The sequence below is a fragment of the Lutra lutra genome, chromosome 6 (assembly GCF_902655055.1).
Source record: "Lutra lutra chromosome 6, mLutLut1.2, whole genome shotgun sequence".
In the NCBI taxonomy this organism is placed as follows: domain Eukaryota; kingdom Metazoa; phylum Chordata; class Mammalia; order Carnivora; family Mustelidae; genus Lutra; species Lutra lutra.
The window spans coordinates 49753859-49769281 of NC_062283.1; the positions used below are offsets into that span (position 1 = coordinate 49753859).

The 15423-nt window shown below is 36.5% G+C and overlaps 1 protein-coding gene across 1 annotated transcript in view; it reads left to right on the top strand.

Moving 5' to 3' along the window:
• The window catches only part of DST (dystonin), a 487169-nt gene that overhangs the window by 432324 nt on the left and 39422 nt on the right, over nt 1-15423 (top strand). Inside the window, 9 exon segments of the mRNA XM_047733080.1 lie at nt 1179-1397; nt 4899-5102; nt 6235-6466; nt 7336-7562; nt 8982-9104; nt 9238-9339; nt 11399-11500; nt 13637-13810; nt 14121-14276. Coding sequence (XP_047589036.1) covers nt 1179-1397; nt 4899-5102; nt 6235-6466; nt 7336-7562; nt 8982-9104; nt 9238-9339; nt 11399-11500; nt 13637-13810; nt 14121-14276 — 1539 coding nt within the window.

Sequence of the window (15423 nt, forward strand, 5' to 3'; positions counted from 1 at the left end):
ATTTCAGAGTAGGTGTTGCTTTTAAGGTATAGCATAGACAAAGGAATAGAATGTAACTGTATACTGGTACTTCTTCTGTTTCTTCTGGAAATTTGCTTATTTGTAATTTAACCTTTCCTTTATTATTTTTACAAAGATCTTGACATGAAAAATGCTGGTCATGATGAAATAATTTCTGTGTCATTCTGGAGTTTATTAGATTACTATTGTGCTCTATCTTCTGCTCTTGGTTTATGATGTGAATTTATGCCATAATCTAGATCACTGTGACCAGCCCACAAAACATAGTGTATAATATAATGTTCTACTCTGATTCTAATATATGTAATTAATTTTGTTGATTAGTAGTTCCTCTTACAATTTCATTTGTGAAAGATAGTCCTTATTTTTGGCTACAAAGTAATGTTAATGTTGCTAGACTCATATGAGACCTGTTTTCCAACCTTAAAGGACCAACAAGACCTAGAAGGATAGTTGAAGAATTTTGTTAATTATGTTTGGGAAGCTCAGTGTCTTATTCATAAACTTGAGGCTATTTATTTGTTTATATCTTGAGTTTTGTCACCTAGTGTTTGGAGGTGGGGGTGGTTCTCTGTCATTAAATCCCATGATTTTTGATGATGACATAAAAATCCATTGTATGAAGATACCATAATTTATTAGCTTAATCTCCAATTGTTGTATTTTAAGATGTTTTCCACGTTTTTGCTATTTTTACATATAGGAAATTTTTTTTAAATTGTGGCAAGAACACAACATTAGCATTTAGTAGAATATTATTCAACCATGAAAAGGAAGGAAATCCTGCCATGTACAACAATATGGATGAACCTGAAGGATCTTTTTTTTTTTTTAAGGTTTTATTTTTAAGTCATCTCTACACTCAACATGGGGCTCAAACTTACAAACCTGAGATCAAGAGTCACATGCTTTACTGACTAAGCCAGCCAGGTGCCCCTTGAAGGGTCTTTTTAATTCTAATTAAAATGAAATTTTATACACAGAACTGATTACAATCTAAACAGGCTTTAATGATTTATTCACTAAACATACATTTATTGAGTACCTGCTTTGCACTAGGCATTTAATGCTAGAAAAAGCATTTAATGCTAGAAAAAGCATTCTGGAGTTCCTGAGGTCTTGGCCAGCTGAACACATTTCATTCTCTTATTTTCTAGAAAAAACTGGACAAAGTGTTGAAGAACTATGATGCCATCTGCCAGGTAAACTCAGAGAGGTATCTACAGCTAGAACGGGCACAGTCCCTGGTTAACCAGTTCTGGGAAACCTATGAAGAGCTTTGGCCGTGGCTGACAGAAACACAAAGAATCATCTCTCAACTTCCTGCCCCAGCCCTTGAATATGAGACTCTAAGACAACAGCAGGAAGAGCATCGGGTAAGCTTGATATTAGAAGGTTGTTGTAATCCCCATTAGAAGAGAATCGTGACTATGATGGTGTTTTTCAGTACATGTGCTGCCAAAGGGAGAACTGTCATGGTCATTTTTAATGCAGTTCGATGGAGATTTTAGCAATATCCTATTCTGGGTCTGCACAGTTGTTTTCCTCAGAGTTGCTTACCTATTGTTTTCCAGGGTTACAGTGAGGAGACTCATTGTGTATGTCATTAATTGTATCACAGCTTTCCTAGAGTGAGTGGTATGAAGTATAAACCATTCTGGTACAAACTAATTTCCCGTTTTAAAATGTTAGAGAAATATGCTTTTGAAGTACTTCCCATTTATGCGTGTTGAATTGTTTTTAATTTACATATGTTGGCTTAGTTTTATACTTCATATGTATTGGTTGGAGCCATCTAGAATATAAGCAAAGAGTAGGAATATATCAAAGCAGCATCATACAGACTAGACCACTGAGCTCGGAGGAGATGAACAATGTAACAATATGTCAAAGCACAAATAATGTAAAAGCTAGCTCAATGAAAAGGAAAAATGCTGAAGTATGAAGACAAGTTGTTTCCCCTTTTTTCTCACTGTTTTGATGGTTTTTGCTCCTATAAGTATATATGAGTAAACTAGAGAGTGTATTTACATCTATAAATGCCTCATGTTTTAAACATAAATAAAATGGCATTACGAAGCCCTCATTTTAGCAGTTACTTAAATATTAACATCGCTTGAAATTTGGGAAGGGTTTGAGAGAGGGCTCAAGACTATCAGAAAAAATCTGGAGTTCTTGCTGTTTATAGACTTAGGAACCTAGTTGCTGTCTCCCAGATCTATACAAATTGTACTCTGAGACTGTTCGTGTGTGTGTGTGCGTGCGGAAAGTTTAACTTGGTATATTACATCATTGTTTGAAGGACATGACACGCTTCTTATTAATTTTGTTTATTGACTTTTTTAATCTACTGCCATTGAAGAATATCTCTAACTATTTGTTTACAAGAGCTTTAGTCAACACTTTAATGTAAAATGGAAATTTTACTGAGTTCTATCTACATCAGCAGGAGAAAGGCTTAAAAATTATGAAGAATTGAATTTAATTTTGATATAGAGGTTTATTTGTGGCAGAAATCCTGATGCCTATCCACTGAATAACTTCTAATATAAAATGTTCTGCAGATTCCTTCTATTCTGAAGGGGGATTTGAGTAGCTATGCTTCTCTGTAATATCAGATAATGGAAAGGTTATTACTGAATTATTATTAAATTTCAAAATTGAGTTTACTTTCCCTTTTTAGCATAACCTTTCAGCTGTCAAATTTACAGTTTCTTATATAAAGGAACTACAAAACTTTGTAGCCAAGTCTTCAAATTATTCAGCAAAATTATTCCTAATATTTACAGCCTTCTAGAACAGCATTTCTTCTGTAGCTCCACAGCTTCATCTTGAGCTTCATTCTAATCAGGAATAAAAAATGGCTCCAAGAGCCAGTTACTCTATGGTAGGTGTATTGAGGCCACACTAAGTACGTGTAACGTGAACGTGACTGGCACGTTACGGAACGATGTTGCCAAGAATCATTTTGTTACATATGAGGCAAAAGACATCTCCTACTGGGCTCTTTCTCCACGCGCACACCCAGGTAGACATCTAGTACTACTACACATCTAGAAAAGGAATGGCCTAAAAATGGGTCATCTCAGTAAGTCCCAAACTAAGGTGTCCTTTGGTGGTGCTGCACAAATGAGACCTCCCTAGATGCTGGGAAACTCAGGAAATATCTCATTAAAGATCTCAAATGAGCAGAGATCTCTCATTTTACCCAAGAGTCTCTTGATAACTCCAAGCATAATCATTTGCACCATCCAACGATGCCTTGCTGAGTATTGAAACCAGAACATGTGTACACATTCCTTTTTTGTGGGACTGTCTATTGGCTGATACTACCCTTACCACCTCCATTCTTTAAGGCAGCATGACTAGATGGTCTAATAACAGAAAACAAAAATAAGAACATCTCAGCCTGGACCCCTCGGGAGCTAGATCGCAGACATGACCCTCCCACATTCTCATGGGCAGCAGGTTAGATTTGGACCACCCCTGTTCCCTTTTTTTTTTTTAATTGAATTTATGTTTATTTAGCCTTTTTTCAAGAGTTTTGAGACAGCCTTCAGAAAAACTTCAAAAATAGTATTGGGGATTGTTGGTGATGTAATGTACCAATTTCCATAGGGATTTTCAAAATAATTTATATGACTGATTTTAGTGAACACTTTAAATAAAAATCTAGAGTTATGTGGCCATCTTGGTGATTCTTTTTGATGAATCATAAAAATGAAACTATTTGCAGGAGAAGATTGGTAGCTTTTTTCTAGGCTATCTCTCCTGAATATAATTTCTCTCAGAGAAATTTTTGGTGGGGTCTGAGTAGCAAAATAGAAGGAGATACACCTTCTGGTGAGGGTAAGAAATTTCTGCTTATGGAACCTAATCACTAACATGGTACAAATGGAAGGTTCCTCAGTGCCACAGGGAAACCTGGAAGCAAAGATGGATGTGGCTTTGGATTTGGCCCAAGAGAAACTACTCAGTGGAGGCCCCAAGTTCTATGGAGTTTATTTATTCCAGATTTATTTGTCTCCCTATAAGAAATGGGGGCTCCACCTGGATTACACACACTCACTAGTGTAAATATCATTGTATCTCTTAATTAGATGACATCATGCAAAACGTGTCATGTATTTTTCTTTAAATGCGCTTTACAAATAATGCTCATTATATAGCTGTGTATCTGATAGATTGATTACCCTGTAGCCTTTAGCATTTTAAAATAAATACAGATAGATTCATTCGTATGTATATATCATACATATCATATATGTACATAGAATAGATTTATACTTAGGTATATATAATGTAATGCATATGTGTACATCTTGTATTAGTTTAACTATATATAATTACAATGCCCTGTGGGCTTATATCCCCTTAACTTAGCTTTATGTATAGTTTTTTTCTCCCTGCATTATGTCTACCCTCTGCTGAACTTCTTTCCTTTTCCTTCCTTCTCTTTCTTCCTTCCTCCACTTTAAATTTTTGCATTTATCCTGAGTGTATAGAAAGGGACTACCAAGAATTATGGCTTGGTCACTATAGGTTGGGGACATAGTGATTTCATAATTCTTTTATGTAATATGACTCTTGACCAAGTGTACTGCTCTTCATGGGAAAGGCAAAATGAACTGCGATTCAGTCAACCAGCATTTTTGTATGTTATCCTTAAAGAGACTTTGACATGACCAGACTGTTGTTTATTCTTTCTGTCAGGGCATCTCTTGGGGCCAAGAGCAGTATGAGGCATCCTGTGTTAAATGCCTTGTGATGGGGAGGGTGTTTGGTGTTTCTTGCCAGCTGGATGCATTGGGCATGTAGACAGCTGTAATATGGAGGCGTGACCCTGAGATACTGAGAAGCTGTTTGGTTTGTTATAGCAACTGCGAGAGCTGATAGCCGAACACAAGCCTCATATAGATAAGATGAACAAAACTGGGCCACAGTTACTGGAATTGAGCCCAGGCGAAGGCTTTTCTATCCAAGAGAAGTACGTGGCAGCTGACACCCTTTACAGTCAAATTAAAGAGGATGTCAAAAAGCGGGCCGTGGCGTTGGATGAAGCTATTTCTCAGTCTACTCAGGTAATCATTTGCACCAGAAAGATGATTGAGCTCTTCCAAACAGAAGAGCATGGAAACACATTTTCTTGGATCTTCTGATTAAAGTTCAAACAAAATTATTTCACTTAAATCTGAGTATGGATGTTCTCGCTCCTCAAAGGTGGTATTTGGTTGGTCCAGTCCTTATATTTCTTTGCCTGCTTGTAGATACAATACAAAATAATTCTCAATGACTTAAGAAACATACAGTCGTCGTCATTGCCCAGATATTTAAAGAAGTGTCCATCCACAGTAGATGCCTCTGGGAGAGCTAAAAGAAAATGTTATTATCATTATTAACGAGACACTCTCAAGAAGGCAATAAGAAGAAAGACTGTGTGTACTGAGTAAGAAGGAAAAAATATGAAGTTGGAAACTGGTATTTTTCCCTTTTGAAAATACTTTTTTTCAAGAAGTTGAATTTGAAATTACCAACAGATTTTCCCTTTTCAGAGTTGGGCTTTAATCGTTAGATGCACTAACATTAGAGTGGTCTGTTTTATGGAATCCTGAGTGATGATTCCTTTAATATTGAAGGTAGTGTAGAACCTGAGTGAGTTTTTATAACTTTGCTTTATTGTCTGTGGTACCTTCGCAGACAGATCTTTAAAATGCTTTCATGAATTTGATCATGTGTTTGAACATGAATGAAGTTCAAACTTCTTTTACAGTATCAGGGAGGCTTTTGTTTCTGTTTCGTTTTTCAACGTTTTTCAATACAGGAAATTTATAACTTAAGAAATAGCTTTATTCTCATCAAAAATGTTCATGAATCTTATACTTAATAATATAACTTTTTAGGATATCAAGTAATAAGTAAAAAACAAAACAGTTTTGATAGAAAAACACACAGTTTATTGAACTTAATTTTTAAAATTCATTTGAATATAATAAAATGAAGTGATGGGTAAGACACTGATATCAGGTTGTCCAATTATACATTAACCCATCCTGTTCGGTAACAAATACACTCAACTGGGTAGGTGTGTTAACAGAGGATCGAAGATCTAACTCATGATTGAGACATTAAATAGATGGTTTTTTTTCCATTTAAATTTCATTTTTGATAGCACAAGTCTTTTCCCCATAAGTGATCCCTTTGATTTACTTCTAGTTCCATGACAAGATAGACCAGATCCTTGAGAGCCTGGAACGCATCGTGGAGCGTTTGAGGCAGCCACCTTCGATCTCAGCTGAGGTGGAGAAGATTAAGGAGCAGATCAGTGAGAATAAGAATGTGTCAGTGGACATGGAGAAGCTACAGCCATTGTATGAAACTCTTAAAAAGCGGGGAGAAGAAATGATCGCAAGATCAGAGGGCACTGACAAAGACATATCTGCCAGAGGTAATAATTTCAGAATAAGGAAACAATTGAGCTTTACTTTTAAAATAAATTTAAATGTTCATGCTGTTTACTGACAGTAAGTTGCATAATAATTTTAGAAAGGGTATTACCCGTGGGGTTGAAGGGCTGTGTACATAAATCCCTCGTTTGTGTTTTCCTGTGTTCGTGGAATCAGTTACAGATACAACGTGCCGTTATGCAAAAGCCATGTGTTCTCTGGGACTTTTAAACCAGATGTTTAAAGGATGGTGCTAATAACACCAAATCTAGGGTTTTTTTTTCCCTCACTACTAATCACACACTATGTTACAGAATGGGTACCCCAGAATGGGTAGTCTCATAGCTGCAGAAATGGCAACCACGACCTTAGCCAGCCATCTTAAAGATAGGAGCTGGGTGGGTCGAAGGAAAGGCGTACACATAGATTAGTGGAAGTTTATGATAAGAGTACTCTAGAAACAAGCCCAAAATACATATCCTACATTGTTATATTCCTAGAATTGAACAGACATTGTTATTCCTGATTTGGAGAGCTTAGATGGTTATGTCATTTTCTTTGGAATTAAGGTCAGCCTTGGTGAACTTGAAACTTGGTAAACTTTGGTCTACTCTGAGCTCACTTGACTTTGAGCATCTGCTTTTGTCAAAAAGAGCCTTGGTTCGGGAGGGGTAGGATACCCTGAGGTCTTTCATTTGGAATATGTTGTGTTGGGCCTAGCATTACCCAATAGACTGGGGTCAACCAAAATTGGATACAGTTTTGGATACTTAGGAGATTGAATCACTGTTGCCATGTGAACTAAAACATTTGACTTTGTTGCTTATATGGCACTAACATGATGCCTTTTTGATACTATGTTTTGTTATAGCTGTTCAGGATAAGCTTGACCAAATGGTTTTCATTTGGGAGAACATACACACACTGGTGGAAGAAAGGGAGGCCAAACTACTGGATGTAATGGAATTAGCAGAAAAGTTCTGGTGTGATCACATGTCATTGGTAGTAACCACTAAAGATACACAAGATTTCATCCGGGATCTAGAGGATCCTGGAATTGATCCTTCAGTAGTTAAACAGCAACAAGAAGCAGCAGAGGTAAGCAGATCTCCTTTAAAAATAAAATAAGTTGTGGTGTAATGAAACCTGGATTCCTCTGATAAATATTCAGAATTGCTCTATTCAAATTTATATTTCATTCTGAAAGTGGAATGCTTGGTGATGTAGTAGGATATAGGTTATACCCACAGATTTCACTTAGTACATATTTTTGAAGTTTCTCTTCATCCCCACTGCCTCTGCCTTATTTCAGGGCCTTTTTAGCTCCATCTTTGGCTTCTGAAGTCCTCCAGAGTTGTGGCCCTACCTGCGGAGCTCTTTCCTTGCCAGGCCTGCAGGCTTGCCATCAGTCTTCTCTCCAGATCCACTCTCACCGGATCGCTGCTTCAAAACCCTCAGAGACCTCCGCGGCCTCTTGCAACAGTGGACTGGCCTCTCGCATCCTCGCGTGGGCCAGCCTGTGTTTCCGAAGCTGTTTTGTCCTGCTGCTCCTTCATTAGAAAGGGGCTCCCCCAGCACTGGGGTGTGCACCTTCTGGTCTCTGTACCTTTGCATATTCGTTTCCTTGAGTGGAATGGCCCTATCCATTTTTATTTGTACACCCAATGCCCAGTTTAGGGCCTGTTTATGCTTCTTAAGTGTTTCTCAAACAAATAAATATATTTAACCAAGAAAATGAAGGCAAAAGTAAAACACTGCATTTTCCTTTCTTTTTTTTGTAGCTTACAAGTCCTAGGGAAATGACGTAAAATTTAATCCAGAGCTAGATTATCCTAAATCTACTAATGAGTATGTTAATTTGTATGAAGTTTTCAAACTCATACTTTACTTATATCTATTTTGTTCTGTGATTTTATTTTATTCTTTATGATTTACTCTTTGCAACTTTCACGTATACAGCACAGTAGTATTAACTACAGTCACCATTATATTTCCATGACTTCTTTCTCAAAAACTGGAAATTTGTACATTTTGACCCCCTTTGCCAATTTCTCCTTCTCCTGTCCTCTGACTCCAGCAACCACCAGTCTGTTCTCTGTATCTGTAAGCTTGGTTTTGCTGTATGGGGAAGAGGTAGGGTTTTTTTAGATTTTTCTTTTTTTTGATCACTTAACCTCCATGTTAAATGAATACTGCCAAACTGCTCTGTTTGAAAAACAAAATATGTTTCTACACTTTTCATTGTTATTAATATTTAAAGGAGCTGGTTTGTGGTATTTGTTACATAGAATTAATTCTTTAAATGTTTTCATGACAAACATTTGATGTCTGTTACAAAGGACACTTTTTTCTTTAAAATATTTCTCCTTATTGAAAAAAATATATTGCAGAAGCTTGGAAGAGAGAAAGAAGAAAATTGATCATAACCCCACCTCCTAGAAATAAGTCTAATTAATGTCTGTGTGTATCTTTTTAGTTCCAGTGTGTTTTTGCTTAAAAAATTATTTTTTATTGTAGGCCATAAAGGAAGAAATAGATGGACTACAGGAAGAGCTGGATATAGTTATTAACTTGGGTTCTGAACTCATTGCTGCATGTGGGGAACCCGATAAACCCATTGTCAAGAAGAGTATAGATGAGGTACAACTAGCATATTTCCTTCTCTTGCTAGAATGCATTTTTAAAGAGATCTTGTATAACTAAAGCATATTTGATAGAAGTTGTTGAAAACTTAACAAATGATACTAAAAGAGTTCTAATATTTATGTTTTAGTTAAATTCAGCCTGGGATTCTCTAAATAAGGCTTGGAAAGACCGAGTGGACAAGCTCGAGGAGGCGATGCAGGCTGCCGTCCAGTACCAGGACGGACTGCAGGTAAGGGGGTCAAGGCGGGGCTGCTGGTGGGAGGAGGCCTGTGACTGAGGTCTGCAGCGGCCCACATAGACACTGCCCTAGGGCTGCCAGTGTGTGCAGGCAACTGCCTCGTCTACTGTCATTCGTGGTTTGCCTTCTAGAAGGTAGTTCTTGAGATCTGTGTAGATGTACAGAGACATCTAAGCATGTTTATACACATGGCGAAATTTGCTTTGAAAAGAAAAATTTTACTGTTTAAAACATTGTAATGGTTTAGCACCCAGACAGTGAGATGGAACCGCGTCAGAGTTCTGTTCTGAAGTTGAGTGGAGTAAGATGAAAGGAGTAAACACTATCTAAAAATATCACTAAGTTTAACTAAAGTCAGAAGTAAAGAAATTTGATTTGAAGCCAGTGTTCCCCATGAACTAAAATAGATTTCTGTTTTATTAGCTCATAATCTGTTGTGTAAAATGTAAAATGCTATTCTTCCTTTCCATATACATAATTCCTTTCCATAGTTGTTGTTCACATCCTGTAAGGGCTCTCCTTCAGTTTATTAACCATTTTTAAAGTTTTTTCTTTTTTCTTTTTTCTTTTTTTTTTTAATGAAAAATCGCCTTGTCAGATGAGGCCAGCTCAGGGGCATGTCTCTCCCTACCTTCTTCAGTCTTATTCCATTTCCTAATAGGCTGGCCAACGCTGAGTCTGTCAGTTCTCCTACCGTATGGAAAAAGCCCTTCTGCGTATTTCCATAACCAAGTGAATATTATTTTTAAAGCTCAGATGAGAACATCTTTTCCTTTTTCTTGTGCCATTTCATTTCTATATTTGTAAAAATAAATATCACAAGCCAGGCTTTATGCCAGCTGAAAGTGTTTTGAACTTTGGAAATGTATGAAAAAATTCACTACAAATAATATCTTATATAACTTTACTCCTTCCCCCACTTTTTAACCAGAGAGATAATTTATTGGTTAGGTTTCAAAGGCCAGTAACTAATCAGGCTCCAGCCCTCAGTTTGTGAGACCAGGTCATAATTTTCCTGACCTACTGGTAAGTGACTGAGTTGTGCCCTCTCCATGGCTAAGAGATGGCACTGCTGCCATTTGCAGACTGTTGGCCTCCGGAGCCATTAGCCAGAGGGGTCTGGCTAGGCACCAGGATTCATACTCTGTCCTTATCCCTGCTAGAAAAATAAGACCCACTGGAGGTTAGTAGCATCACCTGTGGGAAATGAAGGGCCACTTGATTTATTAAATAACTGGGGCTAGCTAGAGCTAGATCTTAAAGGTCCAGAAGCTCTAGACATTTCAGGGTTTGATTGTGAAGTAAAATAAATTTTATTTCCTGGTTTGCTGCTTAAGTTCTTGGGTTTATTAATGATAACCAAAAATACCAGATAGTTTCCTTCTATATGGTCTGGCAATGTTGTTAAAGTCTATTATGATTTTGTGTGTTCAGTATCTGAAAGAAATGTTAGTTGTGCCTTTCTGAAATGTTTGTATTACCTAACAAGAACAGGAAAAATAGATTGTGCAGTCTGTGCTGTAATTCAGAGTAATGGTCATAATATTAATCTCTGTAGGCACAGGATTTTAATGCTAATCTAAATAACATGTCAGGCTTTAGTTGGGCCAACTATTTCGCTCAAGTGCTAAACAATAACCTTTTTGCTAATTTGAATAAGCAGATGGATTTGAATCTTTTTCTTTCAGTATTTTTATATCATCTGCCTCTTAGACATAAGAAAGCATGGAGAATTCTATCTCATGTGTTGGAATTTCTAAAACTTTTTTTTCAGATGCATGTGTTTGAAAGTTCTTAGTATTCTAAGATTCTATTCAGAAAAGAATTTCCTTTGCAAACTTGGATGCAGAATTGGAGGTTATGTCTATTGCATATTTGGGACAACTTTTTCAGCATATTGTTGCTTTTATTTAGGTGAACCATCTTAATTGGTAAAATGGGCTCAATTCTTAATACCTGTATAGATTTATGATTGTACTTTTCTGTAACACTTGGGATGTTATAACAATTTCAGACGTATTGATAACTCGTGGACTAATGTGTTTTTCAGGCCGTGTTTGACTGGGTAGATATTGCGGGTGGTAAATTAGCTTCAATGTCACCAATTGGAACAGATCTTGAAACTGTCAAGCAGCAGATTGAGGAGCTAAAGGTATGTGTGGACTTCATTAATTTCAAAGACTGCATTTTATGTTCTTTATTCATAAGATTCTTTATGCAAATTTATTTTACGTAATTAGTTAACATTTTGATTGTGAAACTGGTTTAATAAGGTGCTTGTACAAAATGAGCAGCATGTAAATGCTCATTAAATGATAGAAAATACCAGTCTTATTATTAAATCAGTCCCTGTCCATTATAGAAAAGTCAGAAAATACAAATGAGAAAAAAAAAAAAAAGTGGCTTTTTTAAAGCCACCCAAAATGTTATGTACCCAGAGGCAACTACTCTTAAGATCTGATTTCTAGGGCGCCTGGGTGGCTCAGTGGGTTAAGCCGCTGCCTTCGGCTCAGGTCATGATCTCAGGGTCCTGGGATCGAGTCCCACATCGGGCTCTCTGCTCAGCAAGAAGCCTGCTTCCCTCTCTCTCTCTCTCTCTGCCTTCCTCTCCGTCTACTTGTGATCTCTCTCTGTCAAATAAATAAAATCTTAAAAAAAAAAAAAAAAAAGATCTGATTTCTAGCCTTTCAGATATCCTCCTGTTGGAAATGCAGTGAGGAGGGGGAGGTGCGGGTAGGGTGTGGGGGGTGTGTTTTATGCATATGTAGCTCAGACTATAGGGATTTTCATAACTTCATTATTCAGGAGTGTTTCATTGCCCTCAGTACCCATATAGCACCATTTTTGTTTTCTTCAGGGGGTCAGAGTAATCCATTTAGTCTAACAGGCTAAAGAAACATCCGTGGTCTAATAGTATTTCCCAAAATGTTTGTTTTGTAAAAATGTTTGTTGTTTTCTATCTGCTTTCCTCTGTAATTTTTGCTTTTGTGGTTCTTGATCTCCAGCTGTGAAAATGGCTGGACTGTTTCCTCTTTGAATTCCTCTGTGCTGGTGATGATTTATCCAAGTGGGATCAGCTGTTTCCTTCCTAATTTCAAGTTTCCATCCACAGAGACATCACACCATTTTCAATGAACTCTGCTAGATTTTTTTTATATAGTTATTACCTGGGTTTAAAATTATAGCATTTTCATCTCTGAGTAAAATTTAGAATATTTCATTTAGAAATTATTATGGTTGCCATCATTAGATTGCAGTTTTTTTAACTATATGTGATCATGTAGTAAACATATGATATACTTTGTGTACTTTCACAGGTGTACACTTTTGGATATTTACATATATCTCAATAGTTTTCATACAGCAGGCTGCTTAAGAGTGCTTTCTCTGAAATTAGATTGTCTGACATTACATCCCAGTGCTTCCACTTAGCCAGATACCCTTGGGACAGTTCTCTAACTGGTCTCACTTTTATGCCCTTAGCTTAAATTGAGAATAAAATTATTTTCTTTACAGGCTTGGTGAAAAGAAAGCACGTATTCATGATACCTTAGTTAGTATTTTGTAATTATTATTTTTATGCTTGAAAGGAATTAAGGGACTGTTTAGCCATTAATGACTTACTATTTAATTATTTACTATTATAGATTAAAAATAAATATTTTATGAAAGGACAATCTCCTACAAACAACCATTTGCTAACCTGTGTTGGTTGGCAATGCCAAAATTATTAAATACACGTTTAGTGAGTGCTGGGAGAGAAAATAATGTTATTCTGAGTCAGCAGTGGATGAGGTGTAGGAATAACTATTAACACAGCACAGCTATGGAAAACATAAAATGTTCAGTGGATACAAGATGTGTATATGTTTTTGAGCAAGCAATGTTAACCTGGGTTTCTTAGAGATATTTTGGGGGAGTTTTTATTTTTTATTTTATTTTCTATAATTTCAAAGCTTACATATTGAGTATATGTAGACATTAGAAATAAGATTAACCTTGTAATTTCTTACTTTTTTTTTTTTTTTTTTTTTTTTTACCGTAGGGGACAAAAGTGTGAAATATCAAAATTATAAATAGAAATACCTTTCCATCATAAAACATTGAATAAAGAAAAAAGACTTCTCATCTTTTTCAATTTATAATTCTTTTGTGTTAGATTTTTATTTCTCTTCACCTCCCTGAGTATAAGAAGTACGAATTAGAATAAATATTGAATCCATACAATTTTTTTGTTTGAAGTTTTGATTTAAAACAAATTTCCTTTATATCTTTTTTTTTATAATAGCAATTTAAGTCTGAGGCCTACCAACAGCAGATAGAAATGGAGAGACTGAACCATCAAGCAGAGCTTTTGCTGAAGAAAGTAACAGAAGAGAGTGACAAACACACTGTTCAAGACCCATTAATGGAGCTGAAATTGATATGGGATAGTCTGGATGAAAGAATTATCAACAGACAGGTAAACCCTGACACTTTCATTAAGAAGTTAGAAAAGTTCAAGTTCATATATTAAGGTAAAATCGTTATTAAAAGAAATTAGATAATTAAGTACCTAAACTTTCAAAGCCCCTAAAGTCTTATTTTATTAGAATTCTTCCTGTTTCTCACCTGACTTTTTTAACCACAAGGGATTTCAAACTGGATATGTTGATTGGGCTTCATTGGATATGCTTTCAATTGATTTTTTTGCCTTTGTTACTTTTATAAAGGTATGTCATTCATAATATCGAATTCATATGGCTTTTCTTTCCTCTTCACTTTCTTTGTAGCATAAGCTGGAGGGGGCTCTGTTAGCCCTGGGCCAGTTCCAGCACGCCCTGGATGAGCTGTTGACCTGGCTGACGCACACCGAGGGCCTGCTCAGTGAGCAGAAACCTGTGGGAGGAGATCCTAAGGCCATTGAAATTGAACTTGCCAAGCATCACGTATGTAGCTGCGTGTCGTGTTTCTCTATGCATTTTTAGTGCCATCAGATTGTTTCTGGTAGGTTTCCTCTTGATGGATTTTTCAAGTTTATGATTTTAGCACAGTTCACATTTGACGTTTGTAACGGACAATTAAGCTACTTAAAACACACTTTTTAAAAGATCATGATCAAAATTTTTTCTCTGTGGTTCAAGGCAGTCGTCAAGAACAGCAAGGGTGGGAAATTTCTGATGAAGTTTTAAGGCTGCATGGCAAACATTGGTTTAAATCCCTGACCGTCCTTGTCACTGGATTGACATGGGCTAGTTTTAAAGGTTGTTGGGGAAAGCCTACAAGTCATAGCCTTGAAATGTTCCACTGCAGGCTGTGTGTGTGTTTTCCCTCTGGTCACCCTTATCTCCGTGTATCTCACCTGCTGCTTGTTTGGCACATTGGACATCTTTTCTGTTTGCCTATATGTCTCTCACTAGGTGGGAGTTTGCTCCATAGTCTCCATGTCTCCCTTAATTCCCACTGGCTTCCTGTGTCTTTAATCTTTTTCTTTCTGAATCAGTCTTTAATAATATTTATTATGTTTACAAGGGTTTTTATATGTCTGCACTTGTTTAAAGCTTTAAATTAAAAATTTTAATCTTGAGATACATTCAGAACAACTTTATATTGTCATCTTTGTGACATTTGGTTGACAGTTCTTAATAAAGAAAATTCCCTATCTCCTTAGAGCCTGAGGGGTTTAGGGAACAAGAAAGCATGGAGCTGACCACAGTGGGCCCCGAACTGAAAGCAGGAGGCATCTTTTGGGCTTTAGATGATCTCCAGCCTAGGTCATCAGAGCAGACCTCACAGGGGTTGAAGGCTGATCTCTACCTTATTATGATAAAGTTCATTTGTCTAGAAAAATAAATCCTGAGACCCAGTTGTTAGAATCTTTGTGCAAATGACCAAAGCTATTGACTTGGCCAAGAAAAGTGAGATACATAATTTTTTTTTTTTCAGAGAAAAAAAAGAAAAAAGAAAAAAAATTTTTCTATCTCTTAAGTCAGTAGGCTTAATGAATAACAGGTTATGCTCAGTAGAGTTTATCCTGACAGTCAACAGTCTTTCATAGAACTTTAGCATTCACATTAATAGAAGCATCTTATCTAA